Source organism: Girardinichthys multiradiatus, chromosome 18, assembly GCF_021462225.1.
Source record: "Girardinichthys multiradiatus isolate DD_20200921_A chromosome 18, DD_fGirMul_XY1, whole genome shotgun sequence".
In the NCBI taxonomy this organism is placed as follows: Eukaryota; Metazoa; Chordata; class Actinopteri; order Cyprinodontiformes; family Goodeidae; genus Girardinichthys; species Girardinichthys multiradiatus.
In genome coordinates this window covers 2,426,561-2,444,733 of record NC_061810.1, presented here as the reverse complement: position 1 = coordinate 2,444,733, position 18,173 = coordinate 2,426,561, and the positions used below count along the sequence as shown (strand labels likewise).

Below are 18,173 nucleotides of genomic sequence, written 5' to 3'. Positions count from 1 at the left end.
ACTCAGTCCACTGCTTCCGCAGGTCCCCCAAGGTCTGGAATCGGCCCTTCTCCACAATCTTCCTCAGGGTCCGGTCACCTCTTCTCGTTGTGCAGCGTTTTCTGTCACACTTTTTCCTTCCCACAGACTTCCCACTGAGGTGCCTTGATACAGCACTCTGGGAACAGCCTATTCGTTCAGAAATTTCTTTCTGTTTTACCCTCTTGCTTGAGGGTGTCAATAGTGGCCTTCTGGACAGCAGTCAGGTCGCCAGTCTTACCCATGATTGGGGTTGTGAGTGATGAACCAGGCTGGGAGTTTTAAAGGCCTCAGGAATCTTTTGCAGGTGTTTAGAGTTAACTCGTTGATTCAGATGATTAGGTTCATAGCTCGTTTAGAGACCCTTTTAATAATATGCTAATTTTGTGAGATAGGAATTTTTGGTTTTCATATGCTGTATGCCAAAATCATCCGTATTAAGACAATAAAAGACCTGAAATATTTCAGTTAGTGTGCAATGAATCTAAAATATATGAATGTTAAATTTTCATCATTACATTATGGAAAATAATGAACTTTATCACAATATGCTAATATTTTGAGAAGGACCTGTATAGTACGTTCCTTCAGGATACCACCTAGAGACTTATTAATATGGTAATGATTAATCGTTTCACCTAGAAAGAAAGAACAGAAAAACTCTGAGCCAGTTTTCAAGGTTAGTCTGAAAGAAAGCACATATAATTAGTCACAGTAAAAGCTCAGTCAATTGCTATATCTAGGAGAGAGAAAGGGTTAAACACTGAAGGACAGGGCCATGTGGATCATCGGTAGAAGGTGAGCATTAGGTTGTTGGCAGCAGAAGCTTGGATGATGCCCCTCTCCAGAAAGGTGTCACAGGTAGACACAGAGTCAGGCCAGGTGTAGCTTCTAGGAAGAGAAATAGAGAGAACAAAAATAAAAGCTCAAATAACAGCAAATAATGCAAAATTGGAGAGTAGTGTGAGAATGTAGCGAAGAGAGTGAAAGTGGTCATTATGTCCTCCAGCAGCCTAAGCCTATAGCAGCATAACTACAGATAGCTCAGGATAACCTAAGCCACTCTAACTATAAGCGTTATCAAAAAGGAAAGTTTTAAGCCTAGCCTTAAAAGTAGACAGGGCGTCTGCCTCACGGACTAAAACTGGGAGCTGGTTCCACCGGAGAGGAGCCTGATAACTAAAGGATCTGCCTCCCATTCTACTTCTAGAGACTCTAGGAACCACCAGTAAACCGGCAGTCTGAGAATGAAGTGCTCAGTTAGGAACATATGGACCAATCAGATCTCTGATGTATGATGGAGCTAGATCATTAAGGGCTTTATATGTGAGGAGGAGAATTTTAAATTTTATTCTGGATTTAACAGTGAGCCAATGAAGGGAAGCTAAAGTAGGGGAAATATGATCTCTCTTTTTAATTTTCATCAGAACTCTTGCTGCAGCATTTTGAATCAGCTGAAGGCTTTTAACTGCTTTTTGTGGACATCCTGATAATAAAGAATTACAATAGTCCAGCCTTGAAGTAACAAATGCATGGACTAGTTTTTCACCATTACTCCTGGATAGGATATTTCTAATTTTGGCAATGTTCTGGAGGTGAAAGAAGGAAATCCTAGAAACCTGTTTAATATGGGATTTAAATGACATGTCCTGGTCAAAAATAACACCAAGGTTTTTTACTTTATTACTGGAGGTCAATTTAATGCCATCCAGGTTAAGACTAAGCAGTTTCTTTTTTGAAGACTCCGGTCCAAAGACGACAACTTCTGTCTTGTCTGAATTTAGAAGCAGAAAATATAAAGTCATCCAAGTTTTTATGTCTTCAAGACATGCTTGTAGTCTATCTAACTGGTTGGGTTCATCAGGTTTTATGGATAAGTAAAGCTGAGTATCATCAGCGTAACAGTGAAAATGTATCCTATGCTGCTTGATAATTTTACCTAAGCATATATATAGCAAAGAGAATTGGCCCAAGTACTGAACCATGTGGTACTCCACAATTAACCCTGGAGTTTAAAGATGATTTATCATTTACATGAACAAACTGGAATCTGTCAGTGCCGTTCCCCTGATCCCTACAGCATATTCCAGCCTTTTTAAGAGAATATTGTGATCGACTGGATCAAATGCAGCACTGAGCGCTAACAGGACAAGTACAGACACAAGTCCACTATCTGAGGCCATAAGAATTTACAGAAATTAATTTTCTTTCCCCAGTAGCTGGATGGGCTACTCATTTATTGAGGTCTGTGTTTGCAGTGGCCCCAATGAAAAAATATACTAACACTTTTTAATTATGTTTATGAGAAATCATATTGCTATTGCAACATTTACCAATATTATCCCATGTTTCATGTTTTCCTAATAACCCGCGGAGGTGGAAGTGAAGAAAATTTAGCTGGTGTTGAAAAATCTGAACATTTCTGTCAATTCGCGTCGGGTCTCTAGCCCTCTTTTCAGCACAAAAGTTGCCATACAAGTATGAAACTCACAGCAGTTGTTCAGGGTACATATATGTTTATGTAGGACATGATATTTTATTCATAACTATTTTCAGATGCATATGTCAGCAAGCCTAATATCTAGGTCGCCAATCAACTGTTATTACATTATAGCTACCATGCTACATTCTGTTGTCATATAAGCTCTTGCCTGGTGTATTTTGGCGGTCCTCGTCCATATGTTTAGGCACAAAAATGTTTATTATATTTGGAAGATTTGGACAGTACAATTTGGCTGTTTTTCCTGTTGAGCTGAGATTTATGTACTCACCAAACACAGGTCGGAAGCCGTTCTGCTGCAGGGACTCAGCGCCTGTAGTTGTCCCGGTGGCTGATTAGTCCCCAACACGGGCAGCAAGTCCTTAAACTGGGTCCTGGATAGACAGAAATAACGCTGAAAGTGACCGTGATCCAGACACAGCTCCTGGAGTAGGTGGTGGTACCCTCCAAACTGGGTCCGTCTCTGGTGAACCCAGGGACGTCGACGCCGGCAGCGTTGTTCCGCTTTCCATAAATAAAGCACCCTGACTCACTCCATATTGAGTTGAAACCTGCAAGAGCCTATAGAGGCTCCTCCTATTTGATGACGCGGTGGAGCGTTGTCGCCTGTTGTCAGGCGAGCGACAGCACGCAAACCCTGCACAAACTGTTCCAGTTACAATGTGGAAGTAGAAAGTAAGGGATTCCAACATACAGCCAGGTAGATCAAAATAAATGCCATAATTTGCTGGATGATTGTTTAGTCTAGAAAAAAATAACTCAAAGTTACATACAGCACTCTTAAAAAGTTTCTGTTTCAAGATGCACAACAAAGAGTCACTTGAAGAGGAATGGGCTACCATGTTGTTTCACCGGAAGAAAGCATTACTACACCAGTGCCTCATAGTTACAAAAGCCTCGAGTTGTTTGGAGTGTTCACCTCCAAACTTGGTCCTTAAGCTGACTGATCCTAGGCTAACAATGCCTATGATGAAAGTGCAGAGCTCCTTGCCTTTTGTTTTGAGCATGTGTTAGCTACAAAGGAATAGGGAATTTGACAAGATGAATGCAGTATGCCATCAGAAAATGCTGAAGGAAGTTGTCAGTCTGGTATTCCGCACATAGATCATGCATTATTTTGCCAAAGGTGTTGGGTCACCCCTCCAAACCATTGAATTAAAAATGTTCCAGTCTCTTAATTAGCTACAGGTAATACCGAACACCAGGATGCCTTCTGTGAAATACGTTCAGTTGTGAAATGTCCTTCTTATTAAATATACCATAATCAAATATTAGGGTATGTGTTTGCTATGTGGAAGCAAAATGTTACAAAATGATAGGTGGCTGAAGATGGTGTAAAGTAATGTAGAAGTATGTAAGCATTGTGTTAGCAGCTTTATAATTCTTTCTTGTTTTCCTCCAGCTTCCTATTAAGGTTGGACATCAGAATACACACAGCAAAGTCAGCATAGACCACAACAAGGAATGCTTGATCAACATCTCGAAGTACAAGTTCTCCCTTGTTATCAGTGGTCTCACCACTATTCTCAAAAATGTCAACAACATGGTAAGTGGACTCGATAGTCATCTTTTTGTGGAGCAGGAAGTAGCGGCAGCAACAGATTTGGCCAGTACTGTCACTATTACTATTCTTCTGTTTCCTACTGGCAGCATAGTGAACTTGATTGTCCTTGGTATTTACATGCAAACTCAATATGTCTAGGATAACAGAATGTAGAATTTCTTTATAGAAGCATTTCTTTTATTTGCAATAATTGTAAAACTGAGTAAACATCTGAGTTCAGTATTTTATTTCTAACAATATCTAAACAAGAGGTTAGCTTAGTCAAGAAAAATGCTTTACTTTTTTATTAGGCTCCTAATAACGGCAGGGATGGGCATTTAAAGTTAAAATAATATTTAAAAATTGCACGCTATTTTTCAATTATTTGTTGGATGACCAAAGAGGTGTCCATTAGGGTTGGGCCATATATTAATTAAATAAGATTAAACCATCCTAAAAATTAGCACTACATGTCTGCCAAGACAAGCTTGTGATGTACAATTACTGCATGTAATTTAGAATATTTTTTGGCATTACTATTTTGGATTTAAAATGCAACACACTTGGGTGCAGTGCATGGCTTAGTGGTAGAGCACGCAACCTATTAATGGAGGCCTCAGTCTTTGATGCAGCCATCCTGGGTTTGAGTCCCGACCCCAGAGACCCATTCTGCATTCCTTTCCCCTCTCCCCAGCCTAAATCTGTCTGGCTACTTTTTGTTCATCAATTTCATCATGGAATTAAGCATCTAAGCACCAGAAAGAAATATAAGCAGTAAAGCTAAAAATTCTTAATACTTAATATAACGTGACAACAACTGTTACAGAGAGGTATTTGTTAAAAATCAGCATCATTGCCCCATTCGGTCTGAGCAGGGGACACAAGGTTAGGCCAAATTCCATTAAGGGTTGAGACAGGCACATTAAGCTCAAGGCCCAGAGGTCGCTTCAGCCCATAATACAACTGTGTCTGGCTGGTGAGATAATTTCTAGCATTTATTAAGCACCACTACATGTTTAAATGCAAGCAGATATTTAAAGGGTGCCACCATTCACATTGTGTGGGGACATGTCAGGTGTACAATAATTAACCCCACCAGCTGTCACTCAGTAAGTAAGAAGCTTCCTCAAATTTGTGCACTCAAACTGTTCACTGATCTTCATATTCAGATGCTGAAAATAGAAAACTCAATATTAACATTATAGCAGTAGTATATAAAAGTTTTAAACCACTCCAAATATATTTTCTTCCTGAGTGAAAAACAGCCAAGGATACCCTGTTAAACTATTGATCATGTAGAGAGAAAATAATCATCTGTGCCTCTTCAATTTGATATGCAAGTGTATCTGGCTCAAAAAGTAACTTAAAAATACTCAACTGAGTCTGTTAGGAAAATTTGGGACTCCCCACAAGTCATATGCTTGATATCGTGCATCAAAATCGTTCTAGATGTCCAACACGCACGTCAAAGCAAAGTGTGAACAGAAGCGCGTTGGGAGGAGCTACCCTTGGGTATTTTCCTTTGCCGGTCTCTTGTGTACAATGTGAGATGCAATCGAGAGAGTGGCTTGGATTTATTTGCTGAATAATGACAGGACGGCATAAACAGCAACAATAATGCCCCTTTTCTACTGGCTCGGTTTAGGTGCCGCGGCTCCAATCCACTCAGGGGGTGTGGCAGGAGAAGCATTGAGACGCTGCTGTCTGGACTGGTGAAGCTCCAAAGTTTGCATGAAGTTACGAATTTTGGATTTATCTGGAAGTTCTTGTCTCAACCATGGCAATAACGAGGACAAGGACGTTACAGCGCAAAACAGTGGACTTTTGACCGCGGTAAAGTTAGTTTTAGGTTGGATATTGGATATTCACGCTCCGCAGATACAGCGTGACTTCCTCCTATTTGATGCAAGGCAGGCAGTCTGATTAGGACAGGCAGCTGCCCTTTGCCTGCTCCCTCCTCCGACAGATGCTGGTTCGCTTAAGGACCGTCAATAAATTTCCAAACCATACACTCTGTTCCATAGGGGTATTAGTGTATTAGCTTTACTGTGTTAACTACCATTAATATAAATATCATTAATTTAAACCACTCATTGACATAAAGTTTGTCATAACGTTAATACACACCTTAAAGATTCAATATCTTGAACTTGGCCTGAACTTGTACAGTGTTTTATCAAGTCCCCAGAGACCCCAAAGCACTTTACACTACAATCAGTCCTTCACTCATTCATTCACACATTCACACACTGACAGTGGTGAGCTACAATGTAGTCTCAAAAAATTTGAATATCACATAATCGATCTGCGTATCGGTGTATGAATGTGTGAGCGTTAGTGAGTGCGATTGGGTGAATGTGGCTCTAGTGTAAAGCGCTTTGAGCGGTCTGTATGACTGGAAAGGCGCTATATAAATTCAGTCTTTTTACCATTTACCATTTACAATCAAAAAGGACATTTTAAGCACCAATGTCAGGCTTCTGACAAATATGCACATTTCTATGCACTCAATACTTGATTGGGCCTGCTCTTGCATGAATTACTGCATCAGTGTGTGGGAGGTGAAATGGAAGCCCAGATTGATTTGGTAGCTGCCTTCAGGTCATATCTCTTGTTGTGTCTGGTGTCTTTTATCGTCTTCTTGACAACAGCGTATAGATTTTTTATGGGGTTCAGGTCAGGGGAGTTTGCTGGCCAATCAAGAACAGGAACACCATGGTCATTGAACCATCTTTTGGTACTTTTGGCAGTGTGGGCAGGTACTAAATCCTGCTGTAAAATAAAATCAGCATCTCCTTACAGCTTATCAGCAGAGGGAAGCATGAAGTGCTCTAGAATTTTCTGGTAGATGACTGCATTGACTGTGGACTTTTGAAAACACAGTGGATCAACACTAGCAGATGATATGGCAACCCAAACCATCAGTGACTGTAGAAGCTTGACTGTAGAAGCTTGACACTGGACTTCAAGCAACGTGGATTCTGTGTCTTTTAACTCCTTCTCCAGACTCTGGAACCTTGAAAACAGGACTTTTGACAACAGTCCAGTTTACTTTCTCCCTAGCCCAGGTAAGTAGCTTTTGATGTTGTCTATGATTCAGGAGTGGCATGACACGAGGAATGTGACATTTGTAGCCCATGTTTAGTCTTCGTCTTTGTGTGGTGTCTCTTGATGAATCGACTCCAGCCTCAGTCCACCCCTTGTGAATCTTCCACAAATTCTTGAATTTATTTCACTTGACAATCCTCTCAAGGCCGCGGTTCTCCCTGTTGCTGGTGCACCTTTTCCTACCACACCTTCTTCCTTTTACTCAATTTTCTGTTAATATGCTTAAATACAGAATTTATGCTTATTCAGCTTTTCACCTTTTGTGTCCAACCCTCCTTGTGAAAGGTGTCGATGACTGTCTTCTGGACATCAGATTCTCATTGAAGGCATCAAAATAATGAATAAACACATGGAATGATGTAACATATAAAAATTTGAAAAAGAACTTTAAATGTGCTTTTTATTTAAGATTCCTTAAAGCAGCCGCCTTTTGCTGTGATGACTGAAATATTAATCTCTGGCCGTCTCTCAGTGAACCTCTGGGAAGTTCTTTTAAGACTCCTTTAAAAACAAGTCAAGTGACCACCTCATGAATCTCATGGAGATAACGCCAAGAAAGTACAGCAGTAATCAAAGCAAAGGGGGGGGACTATTTTGAAAAATTTAGTTATTTCACACTCTTTCTTTAGAATCAGAATCAGAATCAGAAAAGCTTTATTGCCAAGTACGTTTTTGGACATACAAGGAATTTGTTTTGGCGTAGTCGGTGCAATACAGTACAAATTAAACAGTATAAACATATCTACAATATAATATAAATATATGTGCACAGTTTTAAGTGAGTGAGAGTAAATATAGAGCAGTATAAGATGCAAGAGCAATACAACAGTGCAGGTGATCATTGTGCAAGTAAAGCAGTGCAAGTAAAGCAGGAGTCCAAGCTGAGCGTTAATGTAACTCATAGTTACAAGTTACAAGTGTCCTGTCAGCAAAAAAAGGGGGGGTGTGGGGGAAAGGGAGAGTGTCAGGGTGGTTTCCGGGCTTTGTTAACCAGGCTGGTGGCAGATGGGAAAAAACTGTTCTTGTGGCGTGAGGTTTTGGTCCGGATGGACCGCAGCCTCCTGCCAGAGGGGAGAGTCTCAAAGAGTCTGTGACCGGGGTGGGAGGGATCAGCCAGAATCTTCCCTGCCCGCTTCAGGGTCCTGGAGGTGTACAGTTCCTGGAGCGACAGTAGACTGCAGCCAATCACCTTCTCAGCAGACCGAATGACACGCTGCAGCCTGCCCTTATCCTTGGCTGTAGCAGCGGCGTACCAGATGGTGATGGAGGAGGTGAGGATGGACTCAATGATGGCTGTGTAGAAGTGCACCATCATAGTCTTTGGCAGGTTGAATTTCTTCAGCTGCCGCAGGAAGAACATCCTCTGCTGGGCTTTCTTGATGAGGGAGCTGATGTTTGGCTCCCACTTGAGATCCTGGGAGATGATGGTTCCCAGGAAGCGGAAAGATTCCACAGTGTCAATTGTGGAGTCACAGAGGGTGATGGGGGCAGGTGGGGCTGGGTTCTACCTGAAGTTCACAACCATCTCCACTGTCTTTAGAGCGTTGAGCTCAAGGTTGTTCTGGCTGCACCAGTCCAACAGATGGTCCACCTCCCATCTGTACGCAGACTCGTCACCATCAGAGATGAGTCCGATCAGGGTGGTGTCGTCCGCAAACTTCAGAAGCTTGACAGACTGGTGACTGGAGGTGCAGCTGTTGGTTTACTATATAATTCCATGTCTGTTCATTCATAGTTTTTGTGGAGAATCTACGATATAAATATTCATGAAAATAAGGAGCACCATTAAGTGATGTAACCTGACAGGTGAAGCCCCGATGGGTTTTAAAGCAATTTCCGCCTGAAACTACACAACTTAGATAAATGCAGTATAACTCCCCAGGTATAAGGTCTACATGCAAACGTTTGGTACCTTTGTAAAGGTAAGACAAAAACAAAAATTTCAAGTGGAACCAGTATTGTAATTGTTACTATATCTAATTTATTTGTGATTAAACAAAAATAAAATAATAATTTTTTTAACCCTTGCCAAAAGTTTTTTCTACATGAATATTGCAAAATAACATGAAAATTCTTTGGAAATCGTAGTAGAAGCCCCAGGTTGTATTCATTAACATCTTGACTATAACTGCAGCAAACTTGGACTGAATCAGTTTAAGCATATTGCATATTTGTTCCACAAAGGTTTTAGAGGGTAATGTGCCAGGCAGAGCTGGGATTTCGTCACAATTAAGCCAAATGTGTCAAAACTGTGCTGAATGTGTTTTTTTATCTCATAAAAGGGACTCTGGTCAAAAAACAGTGCTGATTTCCATTGAAGGACTCTTTCTGCATATGACATAGCCTTTGGTCATCATATTTACCCTGTATATCATCAAAATGTAGAATTGTGCACGACATAATTTATTTTCATTATATTAATTTTAACTAAATTGTATCCTTTTATCTCCAACTTGAGAGTTTGTTTATCCCTGATAATCCTCTTTTTTAAATAATGTAAACAAATGTGCAAAAACAACAATCAATAAAAACAAACTTGGTGATCATAGGAATTTCTTGCCAGCTGAAATTGTCCTTCGCACATTTGAATTGGTATTACAGATTATGGTACGGATAGTGCTTGCATTAAAGAACAGCTTCAACAGGGTCTGCAGTGTTTTTGTGGTGTCAAGTCTAAGTCCTGAAGGAAGCCTCCAAGTAAATGTAGGACATGTGCCTCAATTGAAGGCTCACCTAGAGAGTGCCACTTGTCCTGGTTGTCATCACCAGGTGTAGAAGTAGCCTGACTCGCCCACCTCGAGATTTCTTTCCCTCTCTTTGTTGGCTTGGATGAGCTGGTGCTTTGTCTCCGGACAGTAGCTACCTTGCATTTTATGAGCCTTGAGGCACTACGTAGCTGACCGGCAGGTGGCTCAAACTCTTCATTTTTTTTGTTTTCTGCACCATTCTCATTGCAGAAAAAAATTTATCTAAATGACATGCTAAAAATTAAGTTGCATCTGACATTGACGTATATAATAAGCTTAGGAACACAATGGTTACACTGTAATGACACAACATGTTTATTTTGTAACCATAATAGTTTGCAGAATAGACTTCTCACTTTGAAGAAGAAGAAAAGTACTCAACCAAAGTAGTGGGAGGCTGGGTCCTTTCAGTGCCAAGTGGTAATAATGTAACCGGTTGAATCAATCATAAATAAAACAAAAACTGCAAGCAGTTATGAATGTGTTCTAAGCCCTTCCCAGCAAGTCTACCTCCAGCCCCATCCCTCCCAGCATCTGAGGTTCCCGGCCAACCCACCACGCGATCATCTTTTAATATGACCACATTTTCCATATGGCCAGGTTAGAACTTGCCTGCAGAAGCACTCAGACCTCACAGGCTTATAGCAATGAAGGAAAACTTCATTTCATTTTGAAACTGTCTGTTAAAATTCTAAAAATGTTGCTGGAGGAAAACATTAATGAGAGAAGAACGATACAAAAGTCCCATGTCCTCAGACCAAACATGTTCTCATAAGAAAAATGTTCATTCCTCTACAAAAAAACAGTTAACCATATTTTCTACAGTACTTGGCTTTTTTGAATAACTCCTTAAAATTGCCATAAATTGCCATAAAATGAAAATAATATTCTCAATTAACCGAGTCTATATCGGCAATAATATGAATTTTTATAATTTCCCTAAATGTAATGTTTTTTTTACAAACAAATTATAAAGCGTTGTTTTATGCAATACAAGGCTAAAACCCAAGCTTAAATATTTGTTAAAAATCAATTTTTCTTCATAAAATTCCCAAAATATTCTCAGATGACCGTGACTGCAGAAGGAACAATATGAGCATTTATTTAAATCCCTGTATTTAGTGGTATATCCACAAGAAAACAGTTAACCATAATTTCTTCAGCATGTGGCCAATTTGAAAAAATCCTTACAAATACATGAGCTGATCACAATATTCTCAATTAATTAATAAAGTTCAAAAATGTATTCCCTAAATATTCTCGTATATCCATATCTATATGTGGAATATTATACATTGTTCATCATGTCCCAAATATTAATGAAAAGTTTAACTATCATTTCAATGATATTCATAACAATATCCAAAATTTTTAAATTCACGTAAAATCTATAGTTTGTCAGAAAAATCTTTTAAAATTCACCAAGAACATCTTTAACGTGAAGAATATACCTGAAGTTTCTTAGCCACCACACATAAAGGTTTTAAATTAATTTATAATCATCATTATTGATTAGCATATATCTTCAGAAATTATTTCTTCACAAGTGGGCAGTCCAAATTGAACAATGTTTATGGGGGATTATAGGCATTGTCTACTTAAGTAGTGTGAAAAATTCCACGGCGTTTTGGCTTAACAGAACTGGGGATACAGCCACTAACTTCATTACCAAACGTTTTATTTTGTATTGACGCGCTTTGAGATAGAGGTTTAGCTAGATTGGGTACTTTTCAGGATTAGGCACGGAACACATGCAGAAGGGTCTCTATAGGTACCACGAGCGATTTTTGGGGATTTTTCCTTTTTTATAAGCAAAAGTTCAGAGGTACATTTTTGCCCATAAGCCACCTACACTTTGGCCAATCGTTACCATATTTATCACATAGTCTGTAGGTGGTATACTGATGGAATGTACCAAATTTTATGAAAATTCATTCAGCCATTTTGGCTATATAAATTTCTCTTCCTCATAGTGTCCCCTAGGCTTGGATCCATCAGAAAATGAGTACATACCTTCAATTTGACCTCATGCACTACTGGTATGAAAATTGTTCATACATCTTTTATTATCTACTTTTAAGTTGGGCCAAAAAAAATTATTTTTTTTGCTTCAAAAAAGTTTGTGCATAACTCAAAAACCGAAAAACATTTTTTAAATCTGTTCCATATCGTTTTATTGGTTATGTCTGCACTCTCACCAGGCCTAGTTTTGCTTCAACTGTCGTCGGCCCTAAGGAGGAGTTAAGGAACATAGGTTTTGCATATTAGGCCACATTGTTCCTAATTAGCATAACTACATAATTTAGAATGACTCAAAGAACATCCAGGAATAGAGATTTAGTCTCTGCATGCAGCAGTTTTAGAGATCATTACCGAAACGCATTTTACATTATAACAGTGCCATCTAGTGGTGAAACAAATTTTCTTAATGTACCTATTATCTGTGATTTCGCCGACAAAATCTTTTAAATTTACTGAGTTCAACGGTCAAATGTGAGATAGCATATAAGCCACACCCACTTCCTAATCATATTGAAACTATGTCCTCAAGCCAAGGTCTTGAGCGTATGTACCAAGTTGTGTGTCAATCCATCAATCAGTTATGTCCCCTATAATTGAATGTGTATGAAACTAAATGTATAGGCACAATATCTCAGCCTGTATCAGCATCTTGAATCTTGTTTGGAAATCATGAAATATGGTATAGATAGTCAATTACCATTTATGCTAGTTTGCGATTAAAGTTTGTCAGCACGTGGCTTTAACAACTTTCGAACATGTGAGAATGATTTTACACCATTTTGTCCCGCTAACTCTTTAGATGGTATGTACAGAGTTTCACCTTGATTGAGCTTAAAATGTAGAAGGAGTTATCAAAAATAGATTTTGCCTTTGTCGCGACGTAGCAAAAAATCTAGTTAGGTGGAAGTGGCCGTGGCCAATTATAAAGTGATGCAGAATCATCCAAGGAACATTGTGATATAAAGCTTTGGGGTGTCGGATTTACGGTTCGGGAGTTATAAGCCAAAATGCATTGTCATACGTAATAGTGATCCCAGTAATTAGGGGGTCTGAATTTTAGTACCTGAGCAGCGGTTGCGATTCCCTACTGCTATATAAGTTTTTTTCCAGCATTTTCTGGTTCTTTCGCCCAACGACTTCTAGCAGAGAAGAAGAATATTAAGAATAATAACCATGAAGAAAAATGGAGCAAAAACAGTAGGGTTCCCTGCCGAGGGAGGTCTGGCTGGATGTGTGTGCGTGTGTATGTGTATATATATATATATATATATATATATATATATATATATATATATATACAGGGGTTGGACAATGAAACTGAAACACCTGGTTTTAGACCACAATAATTTATTTGTATGGTGTAGGGCCTCCTTTTGCGGCCAATACAGCATCAATTCGTCTTGGGAATGACATATACCAGTCCTGCACAGTGGTCAGAGAGATTTTAAGCCATTCTTCTTGCAGAATAGTGGCCAGGTCACTACGTGATACTGGTGGAGGAAAACGTTTCCTGACTCGCTCCTCCAAAACACCCCAAAGTGGCTCAATAATATTTAGATCTGGTGACTGTGCAGGCCATGGGAGATGTTCAACTTCACTTTCATGTTCATCAAACCAATCTTTCACATTGTCCACAGCCCAAGATTTGTGCTCCTTGCACCATTTAAACTGACTTTTGGCATTGGCATGAGTGACCAAAGGTTTGGCTATAGCAGCCCGGCCCTGTATATTGACCCTGTGGAGCTCCCGACGGACAGTTCTGGTGGAAACAGGAGAGTTGAGGTGCACATTTAATTCTGCCGTGATTTGGGCAACGGTGGTTTTATGTTTTTTGGATACAATCTGGGTTAGCACCCGAACATCCCTTTCAGACAGCTTCCTCTTGCGTCCACAGTTAATCCTGTTGGATGTGGTTCGTCCTTCTTGGTGGTATGCTGACATTACCCTGGATACCGTGGCTCTTGATACATCACAAAGACTTGCTGTCTTGGTCACAGATGCGCCAGCAAGACGTGCACCAACAATTTGTCCTCTTTTGAACTCTGGTATGTCACCCATAATGTTGTGTGCATTTCAATATTTTGAGCAAAACTGTGCTCTTACCCTGCTAATTAATTCACACTCTGCTCTTACTGGTGCAATGTGCAATCAATGAAGACTGGCTACCAGGCTGGTCCAATTTAGCCTTGAAACCTCCCACACTAAAATGGCAGGTGTTTCAGTTTCATTGTCCAACCCCTGTGTATATATATATATATATATATATATGTAGTGTGTGTTCAGTTTTTATTGTTGTCTCTTCACCTGACTTCTAGAGACACACAGGTGGACGGGAGAGGCAAAGGAGCATTAGCATCTTCTGATTTGGTTGAAGGGAAACATGTAGAAACAGAAGGGTCCACGGCTGATGTGGAGCATAAAACGTTGGAGGTGTGACATCAAAGCTTTGGGTCAAAGGAGGGTGGGATGTCTGTCTGGCTGTGAGCAGGAGAGTAGGATGCTGAGCTTTTTTCTGAACCGAACCTATTGAACAGTGTGTTTGGTTCATTGGCTCTGCCCAGACATCCATCGGTCCGATCGTTCTTCTGCTTGAATCCTGTGATCTTCTTCATCCCTGTCTACACATCTATTGTTTTGCTGGAGCTTGCTCTCCAGCTTCTTCTTGTACACCTCATTGCTGTATCTTATCTTGACTTTAAGTTGCTTCTGTATACTCAACAATTCTCTGACTCCCTCCCTGAAGGCTCTTTTTGTCTTGTTAAGCAGGTCCTTCAGGTCACCGGTGATCCAGGGTTTGTTATTGGGGAAGCATCTCACCATTCCGGTGGGGATGTTGTTATCCACACAGAAAGTTATATAGTCGGTTACACACTCATGGCATTGATGTCCTTTCCAAGTGGCTAGCACAATGCGTTCCAGTCTGTTGCCAAAGCAACCTTGCAGAGCTTCTTCAGCTTCTTGTGACCATTTTCTTACAGTCCTCATTATTACAGGTTGCCTCTGAACAAGGGACTTATATTTCGAGCATAAAAAAACAAGATTGTGATCCAGTATGCCTAGAGGAGGTCTTGCTTTAGAGATGTGTGAGTCCTTGATATTTGCATAAAACAAATCCAATGTTTTTTTTTTTTTATGGTAGAGCAGCAGAGAAACTGTGGAAATGTTGGAAGTGTAGCAGAGAGTGAAGTGTGGTTAAAATCACCAGATATTGCCACAAACACATTGGGGTGTTGGGTCTGTAGCTTAGCAACAACTGAGCTGATGGCATCACATGCAGTGTCAGCAACAGGAACGTAAACTCTTGCCAAAATAACAAAGGTGAACTCTGGATAAATAATATGGACAAAAACCTACTGCTAACAGTTCAATATCTGGACTGCAGAGACAAAACTTCACAGTAATGTCCTGGATGACACCATCTGTTGTTCACAAGTACTGCCAGTCCACCTCCTTTACTCTTGCTCTGCATCCACAGCACACCTCCTTTTCAACTCATCAGGGATGTGGGATTGTAGTTGAAGTATTATTTGAGCTTTTGACATTAATCTGCTGCTCTGGGTTGTAAAAAACACCCCCCAAAAAACACCTTGTTGCCATGCATCATAGTAAATGTCCTAAAGCAAAAAACTATCAGCAACAATCCTTCCAGCTGCACAGCATCCGATAGTGGAGAGGATGATCGTAACAAAATCTAGATTTTTATCCTCCACAAGAAGAATTTTAGTTATTAAAAAAAATTATCAGAATGCAAAGTAACGGAGCTACTCCAACCTGCTGCCCCTTTGAGTGGCGCAATTTTAGAGTTTATGTGTATTTATATATATATGTACAGTACAGACCAAAAGTTTGGACACACCTTCTCATTCAAAGAGTTGATTTTATTTTCATAACTATGAATATTGTAGCTTCACACTGAAGGCATCAAAACTATGAATTAACACATGTAGAATTATATACTGAACAAAAAAGTGTGAAACAACTGAAGATATGTCTTATATTCCAGGTTGTTCAAACTACCCATCTTTTGCTTTGATTACTGCCCTGCACACTCTTGGCATTCTGTTGATGAGCTTCGAGAGGTGGTCACCTGTAATGGTTTTCCAACAGTCTTGAAGGAGTTCCCAGAGATGCTTAGCACTTGTTGGCCCTTTTGCCTTCACTGCGGTCCAGCTCACCCCAAACAATCTCGATTGGGTTCAGGTCCGGTGACTGTGGAGGCCAGGTCATCTGGCGCAGCACCCCATCACTCCTTCTTGGTCAAATAGCCCTTATACAGCCTGGAGGTGTGTTTGGGGTCATTGTCCTGTTGAAAAACAAATGATGGTCCAACTAAACGCAAACCGGATGGAATAGCATGCCGCTGCAAGATGCTGTGGTAGCCATGCTGGTTCAGTATGCCTTCAAGTTTGAATAAATCCCCAACAGTGTCACCAGCAAAGCAACCCCACACCATCACATCTCTTCCTCCATGCTTCACGGTGGGAACCAGGCATGTAGAGTCCATCCGTTCACCTCTTCTGCACCACACAAAGACACACGGTGGTTGGAACCAAAGATCTCAAACTTGGACTCATCAGACCAAAGCACAGATTTCCACTGGTCTAATGTTCATTCCTTGTGTTCTTTAGCCCAAACATGTCTCTTCTGCTTGTTGCCTGTCCTCAGCAGTGGTTTCCTAGCAGCTATTTTACCATGAAGGTCTGATTCACACAGTCTCCTCTTAACAGTTGTTCTAGAGATGTGTCTGCTGCTAGAACTCTGTGTGGCATTGACCTGTTCTCTAATCTAAGCTGCTGTCAACCTGTGATTTCTGAGGCTGGTGACTCGGATGAACTTATTGTCCACAGCAGAGGTGACTCTTGGTCTTCCTTTCCTGGGGCGGTCCTCTTGTGAGCCAGTTTCTTTGTAGCACTTGATGGTTTTTGCGACTGCACTTGGGGACACTTTCAAAGTTTTCCCAATTGTTCGGACTGACTGACCTTCATTTCTTAATGATGGCCACTTGTTTTTCTTTACTTAGCTGCTTTTGTATTGCCATAATACAAATTCTAACAGTCTATTCAGTAGGACTATCAGCTGTGTACTGTATCCACCTCCTGAACAACACAACTGATGGTCCCAACTCCATTTATAAGGCTTGAAATCCCACTTATTAAACCTGACAGGGAACACCTGTGAAGTGAAAACCATTTCAGGTGACTACCTCTTGAAGCTCATCAACAGAATGCCAAGAGTGTGCGGAGCAGTAATCAAAGCAAAAGGTGGCTACTTTGAAGAACCTAGAATATAAGACATATTTTCAGTTGTTTCACACTTTTTTGTTCAGTATATAATTCCACATGTGTTAATTTATAGTTTTGATGCCTTCAGTGTGAAGCTACAATATTCATAGTCATGAAAATAAAGACAACTCTTTGAATGAGAAGGTGTGTCCAAACCTTTGGTCTGTACTGTATGTGTATGAGATTCTAATTCATTATGTGTTTGTTTACCTTTTGTTATTTGACAATTATATAACTGAATTAATTTTTAAAGTCTAATATGAAATGGCTCCCAGCATTGATGGATTACTGTTTGATTTTCCTCACAGCGGATATTTGGAGAAGCTTCTGAGAAGAATCTTTACCTTTCTCAGCTCATCATCCTTGATACATTGGAGAAGTGCCTGGCCGGGGTGAGTGTGTACCCTCCGATTCTCTTAAAATGTTATGTTTTTACAAAGTTTGCCCTTAATAATTAGTGACTACAGTTCTTTCACTTGCATACATGATGAAATTATCAATTAGCTTCCACCAAAGTGGCGCCTTCTATCTTTTGGAAGTATCATACAATTAATCCATAAAATGATTGTTTCTTGGTAATGATCAACATCAATTTTAACAGGGTCATCAGAATGTTCTGTGGAACAGATCAAAAATGGTAGGCATTTTTCTCAGATTCATTTTTGAATAAGACTCACGTATTTATGACTTTAGAAGGTCTAAATATATTTACAAAAATGACAAAACAACTATGGTAAATCTTGCTCAGGTTGTTACAGTTTTTAGAGAGGTTGTGTTTCTTAGGATTGGTTTTAACACTGATCAACCACAGTGCTTTCAGTCAATCCAACACGTTAATAAACCTCAAACCTGAAGGTTAGGGTTAATAGTTTAACCCTAACTCTGTAGGCCAGAGATAAACTATTTTGTAGAAGTACTTAGAGTGGTTGGTATGACCCTGAAAGTACAACATA

General features: G+C 40.0%; 1 protein-coding gene across 2 annotated transcripts in view; it reads left to right on the top strand.

The window, feature by feature from the left end:
- Positions 1-18,173, top strand: part of nf1a (neurofibromin 1a) — a 309,684-nt gene that overhangs the window by 13,753 nt on the left and 277,758 nt on the right. Inside the window, exons 1-3 of one of the 2 annotated variants that reach the window (XM_047391264.1) lie at positions 3,936-4,064; positions 5,707-5,894; positions 17,529-17,612. In XM_047391264.1, the coding sequence (XP_047247220.1) occupies positions 5,793-5,894; positions 17,529-17,612 (186 nt within the window). In that variant the 5' untranslated portion in view covers positions 3,936-4,064; positions 5,707-5,792. Of the gene's footprint in view, positions 1-3,920; positions 4,065-5,706; positions 5,895-17,528; positions 17,613-18,173 lie in introns of those variants that run through there. The other variant, XM_047391263.1, reaches the window with a different exon arrangement.